Source organism: Musa acuminata, chromosome BXJ3-4 (assembly GCF_036884655.1).
Source record: "Musa acuminata AAA Group cultivar baxijiao chromosome BXJ3-4, Cavendish_Baxijiao_AAA, whole genome shotgun sequence".
Lineage (NCBI taxonomy): Eukaryota > Viridiplantae > Streptophyta > Magnoliopsida > Zingiberales > Musaceae > Musa > Musa acuminata.
In genome coordinates, this window is record NC_088352.1 from 39584962 (window position 1) to 39601318 (window position 16357).

The 16357-nt window shown below is 37.7% G+C and overlaps 2 protein-coding genes across 2 annotated transcripts; both read right to left on the bottom strand.

Annotated features, from left to right (window-relative positions):
• Positions 1–74: 74 nt before the first annotated feature.
• LOC103983269 (transcription initiation factor TFIID subunit 6) lies at positions 75–7086 on the bottom strand. Its single transcript, XM_009400494.3, has 12 exons — positions 6884–7086; positions 6671–6757; positions 5715–5816; positions 5526–5634; positions 4311–4417; positions 4053–4190; positions 3880–3975; positions 3607–3731; positions 2367–2499; positions 2166–2291; positions 1973–2084; positions 75–563 (listed from the first exon to the last, which is right to left on the bottom strand). The coding sequence occupies exons 1-12, from the start codon at positions 7007–7009 to the stop codon at positions 211–213; spliced, it is 1614 nt and encodes a 537-aa protein (XP_009398769.2). The 5' UTR covers positions 7010–7086; the 3' UTR covers positions 75–210.
• A 546-nt stretch (positions 7087–7632) lies between these two features.
• Positions 7633–15399, bottom strand: LOC135637147 (fumarylacetoacetase-like). The gene is made up of 14 exons (XM_065149619.1): positions 15091–15399; positions 14905–14983; positions 14274–14332; positions 14059–14183; positions 12877–12951; positions 11641–11716; positions 11294–11393; positions 11137–11196; positions 10975–11045; positions 10455–10517; positions 10210–10274; positions 8909–9005; positions 8671–8796; positions 7633–7894 (listed from the first exon to the last, which is right to left on the bottom strand). Exons 1-14 carry the CDS (start codon positions 15313–15315, stop codon positions 7832–7834), a joined length of 1284 nt encoding a protein of 427 aa, XP_065005691.1. The 5' UTR covers positions 15316–15399; the 3' UTR covers positions 7633–7831.
• Between the last annotated feature and the right edge of the window lie 958 nt (positions 15400–16357).

Consider the following 16357-nt stretch of genomic DNA (forward strand, 5'->3'; position numbering starts at 1 on the left):
AAATTTTAATCTACTTTGGATCATGGTCCACCCTCGGACCAGTACACAGCAAACCATGGTTCAAACAATAGCAGTTTCATCTCAAAACAGGGCAGAGCAGCTATCACCATATAAATAAATATCACTACACCCTTAAAAGGAGTGTCATCCTGTAAAAGTTGCAGATGCACCAATCTCGGTGGCAGAAGCCCCTCATGATTTAACAGAGGCTCAGATAAAGAAAGACATCTCCACCGGCTGAATGAATGACAACACGCCCTCACCAAATAACTGATACAGTGATGCCAAGAGATGCCCTGCATCAAGATCCTCCTTCCAGGCTTGGGCCAACACGGCAGATCCGGGCGGTGTTCTTCTACCTCCGAATGCCTCGACCGATACCTGCCCTGCAGCAGACGATTGCCCCATACCGGTTCCAGATGATTGTGTAGGAAATCTGTCCTCTGCACCTTGCGAGCCGGTTGTCATGGCAATCGGTTGCATGGTACCTATAGCTCCATCAACTGCCATCTTCTTAAATGGTGGCTGCTGCATAGAGTGGATGGTGCTTGGCTTGCGCTTGTCTGGTTGCACGAGAAAACAAATAACTCTTAGAAATTATAACGATATTGACTAGCTATTTGGTGAAAGAAAAGAACACTTATCCAAGAGCATATACAATGGCATTTCCAAGTTTAAGAGAATTTGTTATGTTTATATTACAGTAAAGTAGTAAAAGTAGGTACGGATTGACTAGTCTGTTTATGGCAGACCACCATGTCATATGTCCTCTTATAAGTTAGTTATGTCTTGAGTGGAGCATCAAACTGAAGAGTACAGAAAATTAATTAAGATTAAGTCTCGTCACCATGAAAGCCTGCCATCAAACATGAATAATCTACACTGATCTCAATGATGCTCCAAGAAGCAAAGTAATTAGCACAATGATACAAAAAAAATTAACTTGTCCGTAAGTGTATAAATCTATTATTGTCCATCAGTGATAGATACACAAACAAAACCCTAAATCTGGATTCGCCACACAACAGACGCACAACACCGTGCAAACACCACCAGATTCCAAGAAATTCTTGTGTACCACCATGCATGCATGTTGCAATCATGTGTACCACCATCATGACTAGACATGGTTTCAGAATGGCCAATCGATTGTAAACAAACTTATCATGTCCAGCGTAGTTCAGCGAGTCATATTGTGACCACCACCTCAGTTATTTGGAGAAAGGTTCGCAATACCGTACCGTACCGGAGTTTCGACCTGGGCTCGGTACCGATACAGTACGGTATACCGCTCAGTACACCCAGGTGTACCGAGCGGTATATTCAGGCGTGCCGAGTACTGTAGTAGCCTACAGTGCTACAGTAGCGCTACAGTAATGCTACAGGCTTCTTTCCCCCTCTCAGTATTTTTTTGCTTGGTTCTAGTGTCTTGTATTATTACACTGTTATTACCAAACACCCCATCCTGCATCTTTCCAGAAGCCCTTCCTATACTACAACAGCTACACCTTACTCCAGTATCTGAAAATTTTGTGGTGAGAGGGTTGGGAGTCATGATGGAATGTGACTAACACCATCTGATCAATTTGGAACTTCCTTTAAATAATAGCTTTGTTGTCACTGTTATTACCAAAACCCCATCCTGCATCATTTCAGAAGCCTTTACCATTCTATCAGAATTCCACCTTGCTCCAGTTTGAGAGAAAATCCCCTAGTACAGAAGTCCCAGGTTTTTCAATTTAACCATTACTCTTGAAGATTCCTCACAGATCAGGATCAACGATAATGCTGATGAACTACTGTTAGAGATGAATAACAAAGAAGTTGTGAAGTCCTTATGGAACAAAAAAAGAGGAGCACAAGACGATGATGATAGATAGCATTTCTGCTCAAAAATTGTTTGACAAGAATAAGATATATGGAATGAAAAAATGTAGCAACTAAAAATTCAAGAATAAACAAAATTGCTTACTCGGTGTGCTAGTTGCAACTTTTCCATTACTCCTCCAAACTTTATGTTTTGGAGGAGATAAGAGACCTGGAAACAACTTGAGCCGGTCATATAAACATTTACCTGCAGCACACTGAAATATGCAGTCTACAAATAAGAATCATGTTTCAATATATATTTTTAAGATATAACTGAAGAAATGGATAAGACATACCAGTAAGGCACCATATACTCGCCAAGCTTCTTTCCGCTTCATCTCATTCTTCTGCTTTTCCAGTTGCATCTCAGGCTCTAAGAGTTGCAAATATGGCTCGAGGTTAGGCAGAACTAGAAGACGTACCTAGCAAGGTTGAGATACACCTATCAGTTGGAAGCAGAAATAAGATTGCAAGAAAGACAGAGTAATAGGAACTACCACACCAGGTCCCAGTGCAGCAAGGCCTTGAATGGCACCGTAATGTTGTGTCAGTGCTTTAGATGGATCCAGAAAAGCATTAATCAGTGTCTTTGTCAATCGGGACTGCAGATTGTGATACACATGACCATATCTGTTCAAAGAATTATTAGCGAATTTGATACTCAGAACTGGGAGTTCAAAGCATAAATGACCAAATGTGCAAATGTTCTCTAAGAATACACAAAATGATGCTTCAAGGGAATTGAAGTACTGGAACCCGATAAAATGTTATAGACAATTCATCACAAGCATGTAACATCACTGCTCAGGCAAATTGCATCATGACATAACTGTTCCAAGACCTAAACATTAGCATATAGGTATCACAAATTTCATCTCTTCTTAGAAAAAATGACAATCAGAGAAGGATATAATGCAACTTCTTGCTGGTGCAATGGAAGACTGCACACTAGTAAGCAGTGACTACTTATTTTTAAGTTGTTAAATATGAAAACAAGAGCTTTTCTGATGACTTACCCATCTTAAAAGAGTAAATACTAACCACTGAAGCTCAGAAGTAATGTCTTAGTTATTGTAGTAAACTTACATATTATATTGGACATTTAGATGTCTGCACTTCACCTTGTTTTCATAGGTGCACTTGATTACTTTCGCTTGACTAGCAATATTTTGGTCACAGTTGGTTAAGATGAATGGCATTTCAAAAGCACCTTTAAAAGTGCATTTTAAACTAAGACACGACTATCATAACAATATTGAAAGAGACTTAAAAGAACATGTCAAACTACTGCCAGAAGCACAACATGGGCTAACTGTCATCCCCGAGACTAAAAGCAAGGCTACCCATCCCATCCCTGATTCATATGTTTATGGGACTGACGTTTGAAAGTCCCAAATGTCATCATTTTTTCATCCAACCACTCAAATGTTGAATCTCAAGGATGCTAACAGATATAATCTCCTTGCAGATTACTGCATGCAAGATGTTCATAGAAAAACTTTTGGAAAGAACAGGGAGATGTACAAGATTAGTCAAACAAAATGATGCCCTTACAAGCATATGCATAGAAGTTTATAATAATTTTTCTGTTTCAGCATTATTCTACTGATAAGTTGTATCTAGATATTTTCCCTATGCTAAACAGTGATGAACATTCTTTATTTAATTTTTTTTGGAATATTGAAGTGCTGTTAAAGAATTAGAATGAAGTTCTAGATTTGACACAGAATGTCCAACCTTCTGCACACTGATGCAGCTAGATTTGCAGAGAAGTCTCTGAGTTCCCAGTGGCTATCAGCTATTCTACTCCCTAACCTTTTGGCAACCACACATGTTATAATTGATGGCATCAGCTGATGCAACTGTAGATGAGAAAAAACCATTAATTAGAAGGAATGTGGGTGGCTGTACAATATTGTCTGAAATATAGTGTCACAAGGATCAGCATAATAAATATCAAAGTTCATGCCAACAAATACACTGGATACAATCCACAAAATGATGACATACATAAGGTTCTATGTGAATATGTGGATTATGGAGAAGGCTTCGGACCACACGCATCAAAGCAAACAAGATAGGAAGATCATGTAAGCTTCGGGCAACCTGCAACAGGAAATGGTTTATACAAATGTATGACCTAAGATGATATATTCTACTGATTTGTGATTGACAAACTTGACCTCATCAGCAATGAAGTACGAAAAATATGGAACTAATGGATGAATTCCTGAATCCGCTGCCAAACTCAGTAATGCTTCCTTGAAGAGGATGGACTCAGGCCTAGTCACAGTAAGCTCAGTAATTTTGTCAAAATAGAGCTGCAACAAGAAATTAAGAGAAAACAACTATGACAGAATTCTTTTAAGGAAGCTTATAAAATATAACAATGAGAACCAAAAGAGAACCTAAACTGAGTTACTGGAATAAGGAAAAAATACCTGGAGTTCTCTAGACAATACATGCTTAACAGGAAGTTTAAGATCAACATGAAGTCCATCATCCTTGCTGTTATCAGACTTCTTATTTTCAGATGGGGCTACAATTGCTAGAAATAATATGCACAACAATCAATCTCAGTTCTAATTAGAAAACAATATGACCAAAAGAGAGGTGGATATTATAAATAAAATTTAGAATTTCTAGAATTGATGATTTGAGGAGCAAGAGAGGAGATTGAGTAACTAGCAAATATCTAAATATTGAGGAATAAACAAACTAGGGTGAATTAAAAATGTTGGGTTTAAAACTTCACATACTCCATCAAAGTTTAAAAGATTCATGCATAACCCTCAAAGAATTAAAAATGTAGTAAACATGCTTCCTCAGGCTATGTACTAGAAACTTCATTAGGTGTGGATGTCTATGTCTATGTACTTATGCATGCATCTTTCACGAGGACCATACTAGAAATGAAAAGTCAATTTAATACTAGATATTTGAAAGTTTATCTTTATGATTTGTAATGATTGTAATATTCTTCTTTCTTATGTTAAAAGGTCAACTACATAAAGAGACAACATATTGCAAGCACACAAAAAAATGATGAGTGCCAGAAAGCTCGCAAGCAGGATGTACATCAGCCTATAATAGATTTTGTTCCACTTTCCAAGAGGTTTAAGCCTCATGTAAGGAATAAGGTCCAACTGCAGCATAAACATTCTCAAAAGATACTATTAAGGGACAGGGTGCTACTATGCAACTAATCTCAGGATATTTTGGCCCTTAACTCTGTGTTACAAAATTTAGGTCAAATAGTACAAGTCTTCTTCATGTATGAGTTCATTTTAATATTAGCTGATGCTGCTGGATATCTACAGATGTGAACATATGAATTATCCAATTCCAGTTTAAGGATGAGGGATTTCTGGCATCCAATTAGCCAATTCTAATAATGTAGTACAAGTGCTGTCTCATATAGATGACTAACACTGCCATGCTCACATGCTGTGGCAAGTCTAAGATATAATACGTCAACAAGAAAAACAAGGTACATATTCTAAATTACTTAACAGTTGGAGATGTGAGATAGATTCGCAATGCTCCTTTCTGATCAAATTTTTATCCAATTCCAGCTATCACACTATCAGTCCCACAGCCAAGTTGACAAGAAAGAAAGGCATATTAACTCTGTCATGAACATAGGGAAATAAAACCTTCAACAGGAGAATTTTCTGGAATCGCAGGTTGGACCCCCTCGATAGCAAGCCAGTGTGCCACAACAGCAGTATCAAGTGGTGCTTTGGGTAAGGGTGCATCAATAACCTGCAGATTCCCAATGCCAGCAAAAATGACAGTGTCTGTGGAGCAATAGAAATTATACCAAAAATACCAACTTCACATACCTCCTTGAAATCCACATCTCTGTCATCAATATAAAACAGATCCTTGTGCCCTACAGCCCTTTTGAACCGCAAAGGATCCCCAGATGCAAATCCATATAAAGGCTGTGACAGAAAAAACACATCTACAATAATTATGTTTTGATGTGATGTTACTCAAAAGGCACACAAAAAGTTTCAAACAAATCTCTTTTGATTTCCAACCCAATTGAGAATCCTCTGAGCACGAATATTCCCTGATTCAAACTAAACATATTGTCAAAAGAACTGAAAATCCTTGTGAAAGATTACTTGGTAATCAGAGAAGCGGAAATGAAACCACCATAGTGGACTACAGAGACTAGCTAGTTTCACAATGAAAATGATGGTGTTACAGCTAAATTTTGCATGTTTCACAAAATTTATAGCTAACTCTAGGTAACAACACAGGGATCTTTCACCAAGATATTGACAATGGAAGAAAAACTAACAATGTCATCAGAAGGCGGGGGACATGCCAAACCACAGTAAGGACTAACATTGTTGAAGTGAGTCGAACCCAGGATGCTTAACATATACGTTCTCTTTTTTCACACAAGGAACTCAAAGAGTGATGAATTAGTACATTGCCTCATTTGGTACCCAGAATAATCGATATGGAGGGAATAATAACCAGTACTTACCCTAATAAAGGTCTTAATTTTTAAATCAAGTTGGTCAAGTGTGGTTCTCGATTCGAAACTGTTACGGGACTATGAAGAGAGAAGAAAATTGGTGTTTATTCGAGGTTCCCACAACATTCGTTCGAATCCACAGCAGCAGGAAGCAATTTGTATCACCAGAAGCTAAAATTTGTACCTTTACAAGCAACAGATCTCGTGGTCCCGCATCAAAAGCCCTTCAAATAAAACCCCGCCGAAAGAAAGAAAAAGGAAGCAAAATTCGAAGGTAGAAGGCCCACATAAACGAACCCTACTAACCTCAATATTCCTCAGACTAAGCGCGCTGTCCACGTCATCCGCCGTCAAGATCGTTCTCTTCGAGTGGCGCATGCACTTGATCGCCTCCTGCGCAGACCCTCACCACGTCAGAGGCCACGGAAACAAAAGAAAACAAAGAATCAGGCTGAAAGAACCGGAACTCAGAACCTCAAGAAAACCCTAAAGGGAAGGAGGAGGATTTTTGTGCAGAACCTGCATGATCTCACGGAGGCGGTACTCAACATCGGGGGCGAGGGCGAGGGCGACATCGGGGGAGAGGTTGGCGATGCCAATGCTTTGCGCGATCACCTCAATCGTCTCCTTCGGTACGATACTCATCGCTTCTCTCTTTTCTTCCCTTCCTCCGCCTCCTCTTACCGCGCGCGAGGCAGAAACCGCAAGGACGTGTTCCGGTGACACTTTTAAATCGGATCCGGTTATGGCGAATCGGGTTTAACCAGCTAAGAGCACGGTGAGGTGACCGCCTGTCGATGGGATATGGTCACTCTCCGACGTTTATGCGATGATGCGTGCATGGGAGATGTTGGTTTGATCGGAATCCAGCAACATTTTTAGCTGTTGTTATTGTGTTGGTAAAAACCATCAGCTAAGATATGATTTCGCTGGTCCAAGCATGTTTGAGTCACCCAAGTATTAATCTAGATCTTAACCGTACAAATATATGGTGGATGCTGTCAATTGTTTTATGATTCTTTTCTTTGATCACAGTAAATTTACATGCATGCAGTATCGTCTTCATTAATAACTTCATTAGGCTCCAATGTTGGGATATTGATGCTCTTGAGGACTACTCATCATAAAAAGTCGAGATCCTGTTTACTGTCCCAAACTCATAAGTTAAACCATCGCTTGTGTTTAACTAGTCAACATGATGAAAGACGATGGGTTGAGTTTTTATCTTTCTCTACCGGGCTTTACTAATATGAACATATACACAAACCTTTCTCCTCCAGCAAACAAAAGAGAGCTTAACTGAGAATTGATTGTTCTTTCAGGGACTCGAGACATGGGATTATTGAATAGACCAATTATAAAGGTACCAAATTGAAATAAGTTCTAATTGTTGCTGTAGAGAAGTCAACTGATACGGCCACCATCAATTCACAACATGAGCTTGGCCATACTGGTCTTAGGCTGATATCACGGAATAGCTGGCAGAACCTTCCCAGTACATGATCCGAATCCCACGTTATAATCCTTCCCCTACATTTGTTTCACAGAGAATCAGCAACTGTCATACATGTATAACATATGTCGCATCATAATTTACCACTTTCTTTCTGATTAGAATGAAAACATTTCTTATAAAATCATGATGAGCACTTTCTTTCTCCTGAAACAAAAAAAGGATCTACAATTCATTATGACAATCAACTGTACTGTTATGATTCTGGAACGATAACTAATGGGAGACTGAAAAAAGAATGACACATTCAACAAACAATTGGAAAGTAGATAGCATCGCACACAAGTTAATTTGGGGTCGTAGGCCTCTTTAGGATCGGCTGGAAAAAAGGAACCAAATCATATATATAAACATAGTGCAGAAGATTTAGAGGTGCACTGATAACACTGCTTTGTGGTTACTGTTTTAATGGACCTTAAAGCTTAGGCAGATCAACTTACAGCTAAACATTTAATTGATAATTTGTGAGTCACTCTTGAAGCATGCTACACGAATTATGATCTCTCTTAAAAGTAAACACTTTATACAAAACAACATGAAAGTATAACTGGTCTATATTGCCCAAATTTAGAAAGCATGTTGGTAAAGCATAATTCATGATAGGTCTATGAAAATTAACAAGCTAATTTATTGTGATATTTCTACCACCCAAAGCAGCAACCTAATGGCACGAGCAATATGACATAAGTCACAATAAAACAGTCTAATAAACATTTTCTTTTCCTTAAGAGGGCAATGATGATGTAAATACGAAAAGCCTTAAATAAAGAAATTTAATATCATTGGAACAGACCTTGCAACAAGCTGTGAAAAAGACTTCATCTCCATCCTCCAAAAATTTGCGAGCTGCACCAATCAGGTTAAGTGGCTTTTGTCCATTCCAAGTTAACTCCAGCAAGCATCCAAGGGATTCTGCTTCCTGGTAGAATGATTATTTTATTAAAGAAAATAATGATCAGTAATAACTGAAAAGAAGAAAGACTGTCCAAAAGTTGATTATTTTCAAAAGTATAACCAAGAAAAACACATACAGGTCCACTGATGGTCCCAGTTCCAAGTAGGTCACCAGGTCGTAAATTGCACCCATTGATAGTGTGGTGTGCTAGTTGTTGAGTTAGTGTCCAATACCTAGTTCACATGATATAAACCACCACAGTTTGTTGCTTAAATCGAGTATTAGATTCCAAAAAGGGCATATAACAAAAACAATGAGTTGGTTATAAAGATCAATTAGTAGATAAGATTATATATTCAGAAGCACTATAAAAGGACACATAGCTGATGCTCACTTTCTCAGGTTCCTATACAGCTGATGCACTAATAAAGATATGAAGTAAAATGCCGTATACATGTAAAATTCCAAGAGGTGTATACTAGGTATATGTCCTATACATTAAGATGTTAGGTAAAAAACACTAAAAATATCATCCTATATATTGTGCTGATAAGCAAAAATAATTGTAAAAATCTCCAGAGAAACATAAATAATCAATCATGAGAAGCCATGTGAAGCCACCAAAGCTCATCTTATGAAAGTTTTATCTGTACAAAGTTAGATAAGAAAAAAAGGAGGGGAATGAAACCATCAATTTGTTCTCCATTTTATGAATAAATGTGTGACAATCTGCAAATGGTTTCTTTTCTCTGCAGAAAATACAAATTGCATGGAGAAGTATATCATAAAAAAAATTATTGCTTTTTAAACAATCACAATGACAAAGCAAGTATATCTTATATAACAGCAATGTTGAATGTGCCAACTACTTGTTTAGATTATACAAAAAGAAAATGTCAAAAGTGTTTTTAAGAACAAAGTATGGAACACTTCCAATCAAATCTAGACCTAAAAGCATAACTCAATCCAACCTAATATATATCAGACTGCATCATATGGGCTTCAAAACAAATGCAAATGTAATACTTTCAGTTAGAATGTTTATCAACTAGTGTCATCCCAATAGATATTCAACGACTGTTTGTAAAATGTAAATCACTGTAATGTCAGAAAACTTGTTAGGTCCACATGCACAGCTCCATCAATGAGTTAAAAAGTTACAAGGCAAATTAGATGCTAACTACTAGTGACAGTTTATTGTAGTAGAACCACCCCAAGACACACACATACACGAGACTACAACAGGAAGCAACTATTTTATCCATTATAACAAAAAAAAATCAAAGAAATTAAGCACCAAAATAATCAGGATGGACATTTTCTTCTTTGAGATAGTAAAAAGAAAGGTGAAAATAGAAGAACCAACTAAAAATTAACAGAATCTTGCAAAGAAAGATGGCCAGAAGTATTTTTGAAAGAAGGATAGCATGTCCTTACAAATTATTGAAATTGCTCCTTGTGACGATCACTGGATGTTCATGCCCTGCAGGTTTGATCCATACCTTTACAGCAAAAGTGTACAATATCAATAGAAGAATACAGCAAACCATCCATGAAAGCTTATACAGATTAGTAATTGGTCAATATAACATTGATATTAGAAATATTTTTGGGAAACTGAAGTTTCGGGGAGCAGTTGGAAAGCAAAGGAACTAACCAATGAAATAAGCTAAGGGTCATACCTCGAGAGGAATATCGTAGTTTATATGCTTAGACTCTGCCAAGTACGGCAAGGGCTGAGGATCCTGCAATTTATAGAATATTACTTGTAGCTAAAATTTTGTCCTACAAATACCATCTTACTAGTCAATTAACCATATGTAAGTTAGTTCAACAAACAGGCAGAAAAAATTGTCCAAACTGTATTCAACAGAGTAATTTAAATCAAGGTATGCAATATCGTACCGTACCGGAGTTTCGACGTTCGCTCGGTACAGTACGATACTGTATACCGAGTGGTATACCGTTCGGTATATATATATAAAATTCGGCGACGTCGTTGAACTCTTCTCTCAGCTCGGCGACGTCGCCTCGTTTATATATATATATATATATATTATTTTCGTTCCGTTCGGTAACGGGCGGTCCATGTATCGGTCAACTGACGGACCGGTACATACCGCCCATACCGGACGGTATTATTCGAAATTGCATATCTTGATTTAAATTCCTAATACCAACTAAAATAAGGGATATATGCACCTGCTTTGGACCATCACAAGCAAAAGGTTCAAGAGCATCTAGTGTCACAATCCAGGGCGATATTGTTGTACCTGAAAAAAAAATTGCAGGACAATTTTTTTCCAAACCTCAGTAAGTTGAATGCAATTATGCATTAAAAGAAAACACTAAATGTTTGCTTACCAAAACTCTTTCCAAGAAAAGGCCCAAGAGGAACATATTCCCATGCTTGGATATCCCTGGCTGTCAAGAATCTTCTAGTTGATTAAAAATCCAGAGCAAAGAAACCAAATGTTTAATAAGTTAAAAGTACTACAAGAAGAAAAGAAATGCTAACTACCACTCCAATCATTCATCAGTACAAGTCCAAATATATGATCTGCTGCCTCATCAACATTGATCGGTTTGCCCAATACATTTCCTGGACCAACTATGGCAGCCTGGAGTAGCAGGAGAAAGTCCCTTAAAGATGATAATTAACTGCTAAGTAAATATCATGCAATTCAGCAGAAACTATTACAAACATGTACCCTCTGGTAATTTAATGGGCAATGCATGATTCATAAACAAGCCATCGAATGAGCAAAGACATTGAGATATGGAGATCAATTCATATAAAAATGAAATAAGAAACTGGGTGGTTTATGTGAAACAAAAAGGTATGAAACAATTTCATACAACACTAACCATTTCAAGCTCAAAGTCCAGCTTTTGTGTTGGTCCAAAATAAGGTGGAGACTTTTCCGTTGGATATCCTTGTCCTCTAATCATACAGAAACATATATTAGCTTCAAATGACAATACCTCAGAGCGTGTTGTGTCAAATTTGCTAGATATAATAAATAATTAACCACACAGGTGAATGAAGTGTGGGCATGAACTAGTGGGGTCCTCTGAAGGTTATCACATAAAATCAGCAAGCCCAATTCTAAAAAATTTGGGAAAGAGATCGAATCTGTAGTAAATTACTAATATGGCTAAGGAGTATGACATAATAAGACATGGAACAAAGATATTAAAAGAGGTAATAAGAATAAAAATTTCAGAATATTTTAGGTCCCGGGTTACTTCTTTGCAACTTGAATAATCAGGGATTCAAGTCACAGAGACAATTTCTACATTTTTAGAGCAGGCCTCCGCATATTTGATCCTTCCAAACCCTACACCAGTGAGAGTCTCATGCATTGTGTTCACACCCTTTTTTAAATCTTATTGAAGTAGTGACCTAGCAGGACAAGCTGGTTGAACCAAACCAACCCCTTTATTGAAAAAAAGACCATTAATCATGAATAGGGACTTCATAAAACAACAACAAAAATGAAAATTTGTCCTTGCAAGGTACATCTAAATGGTCAGAAACAATGAGAAGGGAAATGATAACCCTTGAACTATCTAAGGAAAGTGGGAACACCTGGTTAAATGGAAAGAGAAGGTTTCTTGAAGCCTACTTCCCGTAGTTGGGATTTAACCCTTTCGTCATTCCAAGGTATACATTCAGATGGTAAAAAAGCATGAAAATCTTATGGACTCGATATGAGCTTGATCATCTGAATAGATGCACTCTTTATGCATATATTTCTGAAGGAAGATCATAGTTGGGATTTAACCCTTTCATTGTTCCAAGGTATACTTTTAGATGGTAAACATGAAAATCTTATGGACTTGATATGACCTTTATCATCTGAATAGATGCACTCTTTATGCATATATTTTCTGAAGGATGGTTGTTTAGAAAAAAACTAATCAAGTAAATATAAGGATTTAAGCTTCAGCAACGAAACTAAATGCTCTGGATCACATATTCGACATGGAACATACACAAACAGACTAAAAAATTATATATGTTCTAAAAAATATTAAGGTTATCAAATTGGTGCCACTTGAATTATCGTAAGGAGCATCTCAAAAGCAACTAAAGCGCACCTTGGGCGAATGATATCTGTACCAGAAATTACAACAGAAGACGCCCGCCCATGATAAGCTATAGGAAGGTGAAACCTGAAATTTCACCAACTTTCAATTAGGGAAAAGGCATACAATCTCAATATAGAAATTTTGCTTTCATGCAACAATGCATGTAACAGAATAGATAAACAACATTTTTAATGCTTAAAAATGGTGCCCAAAGAGATATTAACAGAATATTAGCGATAATTTCAGCATTTTACCTGATGTGAGTAGGTTTTCATTACAAGATTGCCTGTTAAGGTCAAATATATTCATTTTTTGGTGGCAGATATAGCAAGTTAGCAACAGTTTGTTTGTGGACGAGCAAGAAACATTGCTGACACCACCACTCTCTCTCTCTCTCAATTGTTATAAGTTATTTTCACAATGAGAATATTAGATTATGTAAATCAGAATAGATGCAGCATAAAAAGTAGAACATTCTCTTTTTCCTGGTCAACTACAATATTTAAAAGATAGTTACATGGTTTTGATCAATTGGGAGAGAGCGGAGAAGGATACATACATCCAAAATAATCAAGATCACCGTGGTATAGATTCAGATTATCTTAAGTTTGACAAGTCAAGTGGTTGTCTAACTGAATCAAATGATAAGTGTAAAATACCAATTCTATTTCTAAAAAATAAAATTTAAGGTATGAAAGAAAATAGAAGATCTCAATCAATCTGCCATTGAAGATACTAGCATGTTTAATTTAACATTAAATAATTGCACAGAATAAATGAGACATAACCAAGATGTAACAGAAGAACTAGACAGAGCTAACAAAAGTAACATATAGGATCACATAATCAATGCATGACTTCAGAACTTGTGGGTTACAGGACAAACAATAGATACTAAAAGGACAGCAGATAACCAGAACTGCAGGTATGAAAAAATCTTAAGTGTCAAAGATTAGCATAGCATAACTAGAATATAGAAATAAAAGCAGATAAAGGTCAGAAGGATAAAATGAGCAAGTATCGCATTAGATAAAAGGATACGGATGTTATAAAGGATTTAGTGGCCAGATTCTAAAGTAGATTTGTGGGCTGATGTTAAAAAATGTACTAATTATAATAATATGTTCGACTATGCAGATCGAGTCCAGATAACATGTAAAGGTAACTGCTGTAGAGAAGAACAAAGGCTACCAGTTGACTGGAATTGGGTTCTCTGGTCCTCGAAATATGGTCCCACAGTTCTTTGCATGATGCATGGAAGAAAAGAAGTCTGTATAATCTCCAATTACAGTAGGAAGAAGCATCTCCACCTCATTCTGTTTTTGGTAAATGGTGAAACGGTCATTTAACTTCAAGAACAACTTTTCAACTTCAGAAATAGATATGAGTCAATGACATTCACATACCATATTCAGAAGGGACTTCTCCCTTAAACTAGTATTGTCACGTAGTGTTGGGTCTTCAGCTGCATAGAATAAGAAAAAAGTGTAGGGGAAGTTTTGTGAACCTCAGGATCACTGATATATTATGTACACCTATTTAGACATTAACACAACAAATTCAGCCTACTTTTTCTGCCACTGAGCCAATGACAACTGCAGATGTTGATACAGTACAAGAAAAAACTTGGGACGACAACAGGAGAATAGATAAAGATAGTCATAATGGAACCGTTGACGCATGAGTTTTTTGGTTTATGCAGCATTTAGTTTTCTTATCAAAGGTAAAATTGAGCAAGACAAACATTTATTGCATTTTTTGTGCGACGATAACTAGTCAGTTTCAGCAAAAATAAAATCACAAATCTGCAACACGGTCTCTTCCATTTTCAGCATGCTATGAACTAATGGAAATTCAAGGGGATCTCTTATGATTAAAACCAGCAGAATCCTGCAATAACGGAAAGATATTGGTCTATACTCACCTAAGGTACCTTCCACATCTTGCACAAAAAGCAAACCTTCTACAAAATCCTAAACACATTGTTGCATAACATGCAAAAGCCAATACAAAATGGAAAATTGGGACAATTGTTACCTGACAGAAGTCTTTGTAAAGTCAACCTCGCCTCCTTCCACGCAGGTCTTCCCATTCCTACGAACATGTTAAGAGAAGGCTGGTCCAAGAGAGGAACTAAATAATTATTATACAGATAAAAGAATCGAAAAGCAAGTAATGAGCAGGAACACAGCAAAGAGAACTTCCAGTTCTTCATGCCATAACCTGGAGGAAGCATGGTGAGTCCTTGAGGATGGGGCCATCGAAGAGACCAGCAGCAGAGATAACCGAGAGGTCGAGGACGAAATCGCCGATGGCGACGCCGGGGCGAGGTGCCGGACGGGATCCATCACCCCTGGCTGTGGAAGTGGGGCGGAAGACGCCATAGGGGAGGTTTTCGAGCGGGAAGTGGGAGTCGGGAAACACCTCGACGAACGACCTCAGTCCCATCTCTCTCTCTCTCTCTCTCTCTCTCTCTCTCTCGATCGAGGGTTTTATCGTATGAAAGGCGAGACGAGAAAGTAAGGGTTGGTTAGGTACAGGGAATTAATCTATTAAAATTTTAAATCCCAATTTACTTGACTATTTTATAAAAATATTACTTTTTATTACAATTCGCCTTTTCTTAATATATTTTATATTTAAAATCCTCATTATTAATCCCTACCAATTGATCTATTATTATTATTATTATTATTATTATCATCTCACAAAGGACAAGAAAAGAAAAAGAAGTGGAAGGATGCTTTTTACCTTCCAGTCTTCGGACCCAGCAACCACATCTGCATGTCTACCAGCTCCAGCTCTTTAAGATCCACATCAAGGTAAGTGAGACTGGAAGCATATCTGTCTTGATGTGCTTTGGTGCTGGGACTTTATGAAGGAGGCTTTTCACTACTTGGTCGTCAAATGAGGTTCTAATTTAAGACCGACGCATTGCAAAAGAAGATAACCTGTGACGGCAAGACAAAGACAGTAAGTAGCTGCGTGACCAAGCTTCATGCATTCGCCAAAATGCTGTAAGAGTAGCAGTCATCTCTCCTCGAACAAACAGCCGGAATGGCGTAATTCAACCGATACTGCCTCCACTCTGACCCCTTCATTGCTAGGAGAGCTACGAGTTTCTATTGCTCAAAGGGGGGAGAATTCCAGAGACCAAAGCCACCAACACTTCTTCCCTCGCCAGCCAAATCCCTCAGCTGACAGTGATAACCATCAGGATCTTGTTGTTTCACAAAGCGCTCTTGACAGCTTTGAGTCTTGTCATTTTGGGCGAAGGAGCGGCCACGGAGTGGCAAGAGGGGAAAACCTCTCCTTCGGCTCTTCTCCATTTTTGACTATGATTACCATGCCATCTTCTTTAACTCGTAATAATGTACTTTGGAACTCCTCCCGGCCAATATCATCTCCCTGTCCAATTCAGACGTCTTCACCGATTCTTCTTTATCAGCATCATTCTTGTAAATATCTCTTCCGACTGAAAGAGTATTGT

Coding starts and splice junctions, on each gene's coding strand:
- LOC103983269 (XM_009400494.3), bottom strand. CDS start 7,009: ATGAGTATCGTACCGAAGGAGACGATTGAGGTGATCGCGCAAAGCATT. Junction 3,732..3,879: donor ATATTCACATAGAACCTTAT/GTATGTCATCAT, acceptor TCTCATCTACAG/TTGCATCAGCTGATGCCATC. Junction 2,085..2,165: donor GAGTATATGGTGCCTTACTG/GTATGTCTTATC, acceptor TGCATATTTCAG/TGTGCTGCAGGTAAATGTTT.
- LOC135637147 (XM_065149619.1), bottom strand. CDS start 15,315: ATGGGACTGAGGTCGTTCGTCGAGGTGTTTCCCGACTCCCACTTCCCG. Junction 11,394..11,640: donor TGGACTTTGAGCTTGAAATG/GTTAGTGTTGTA, acceptor CTGCTACTCCAG/GCTGCCATAGTTGGTCCAGG. Junction 8,797..8,908: donor CTGGGACCATCAGTGGACCT/GTATGTGTTTTT, acceptor TCATTCTACCAG/GAAGCAGAATCCCTTGGATG.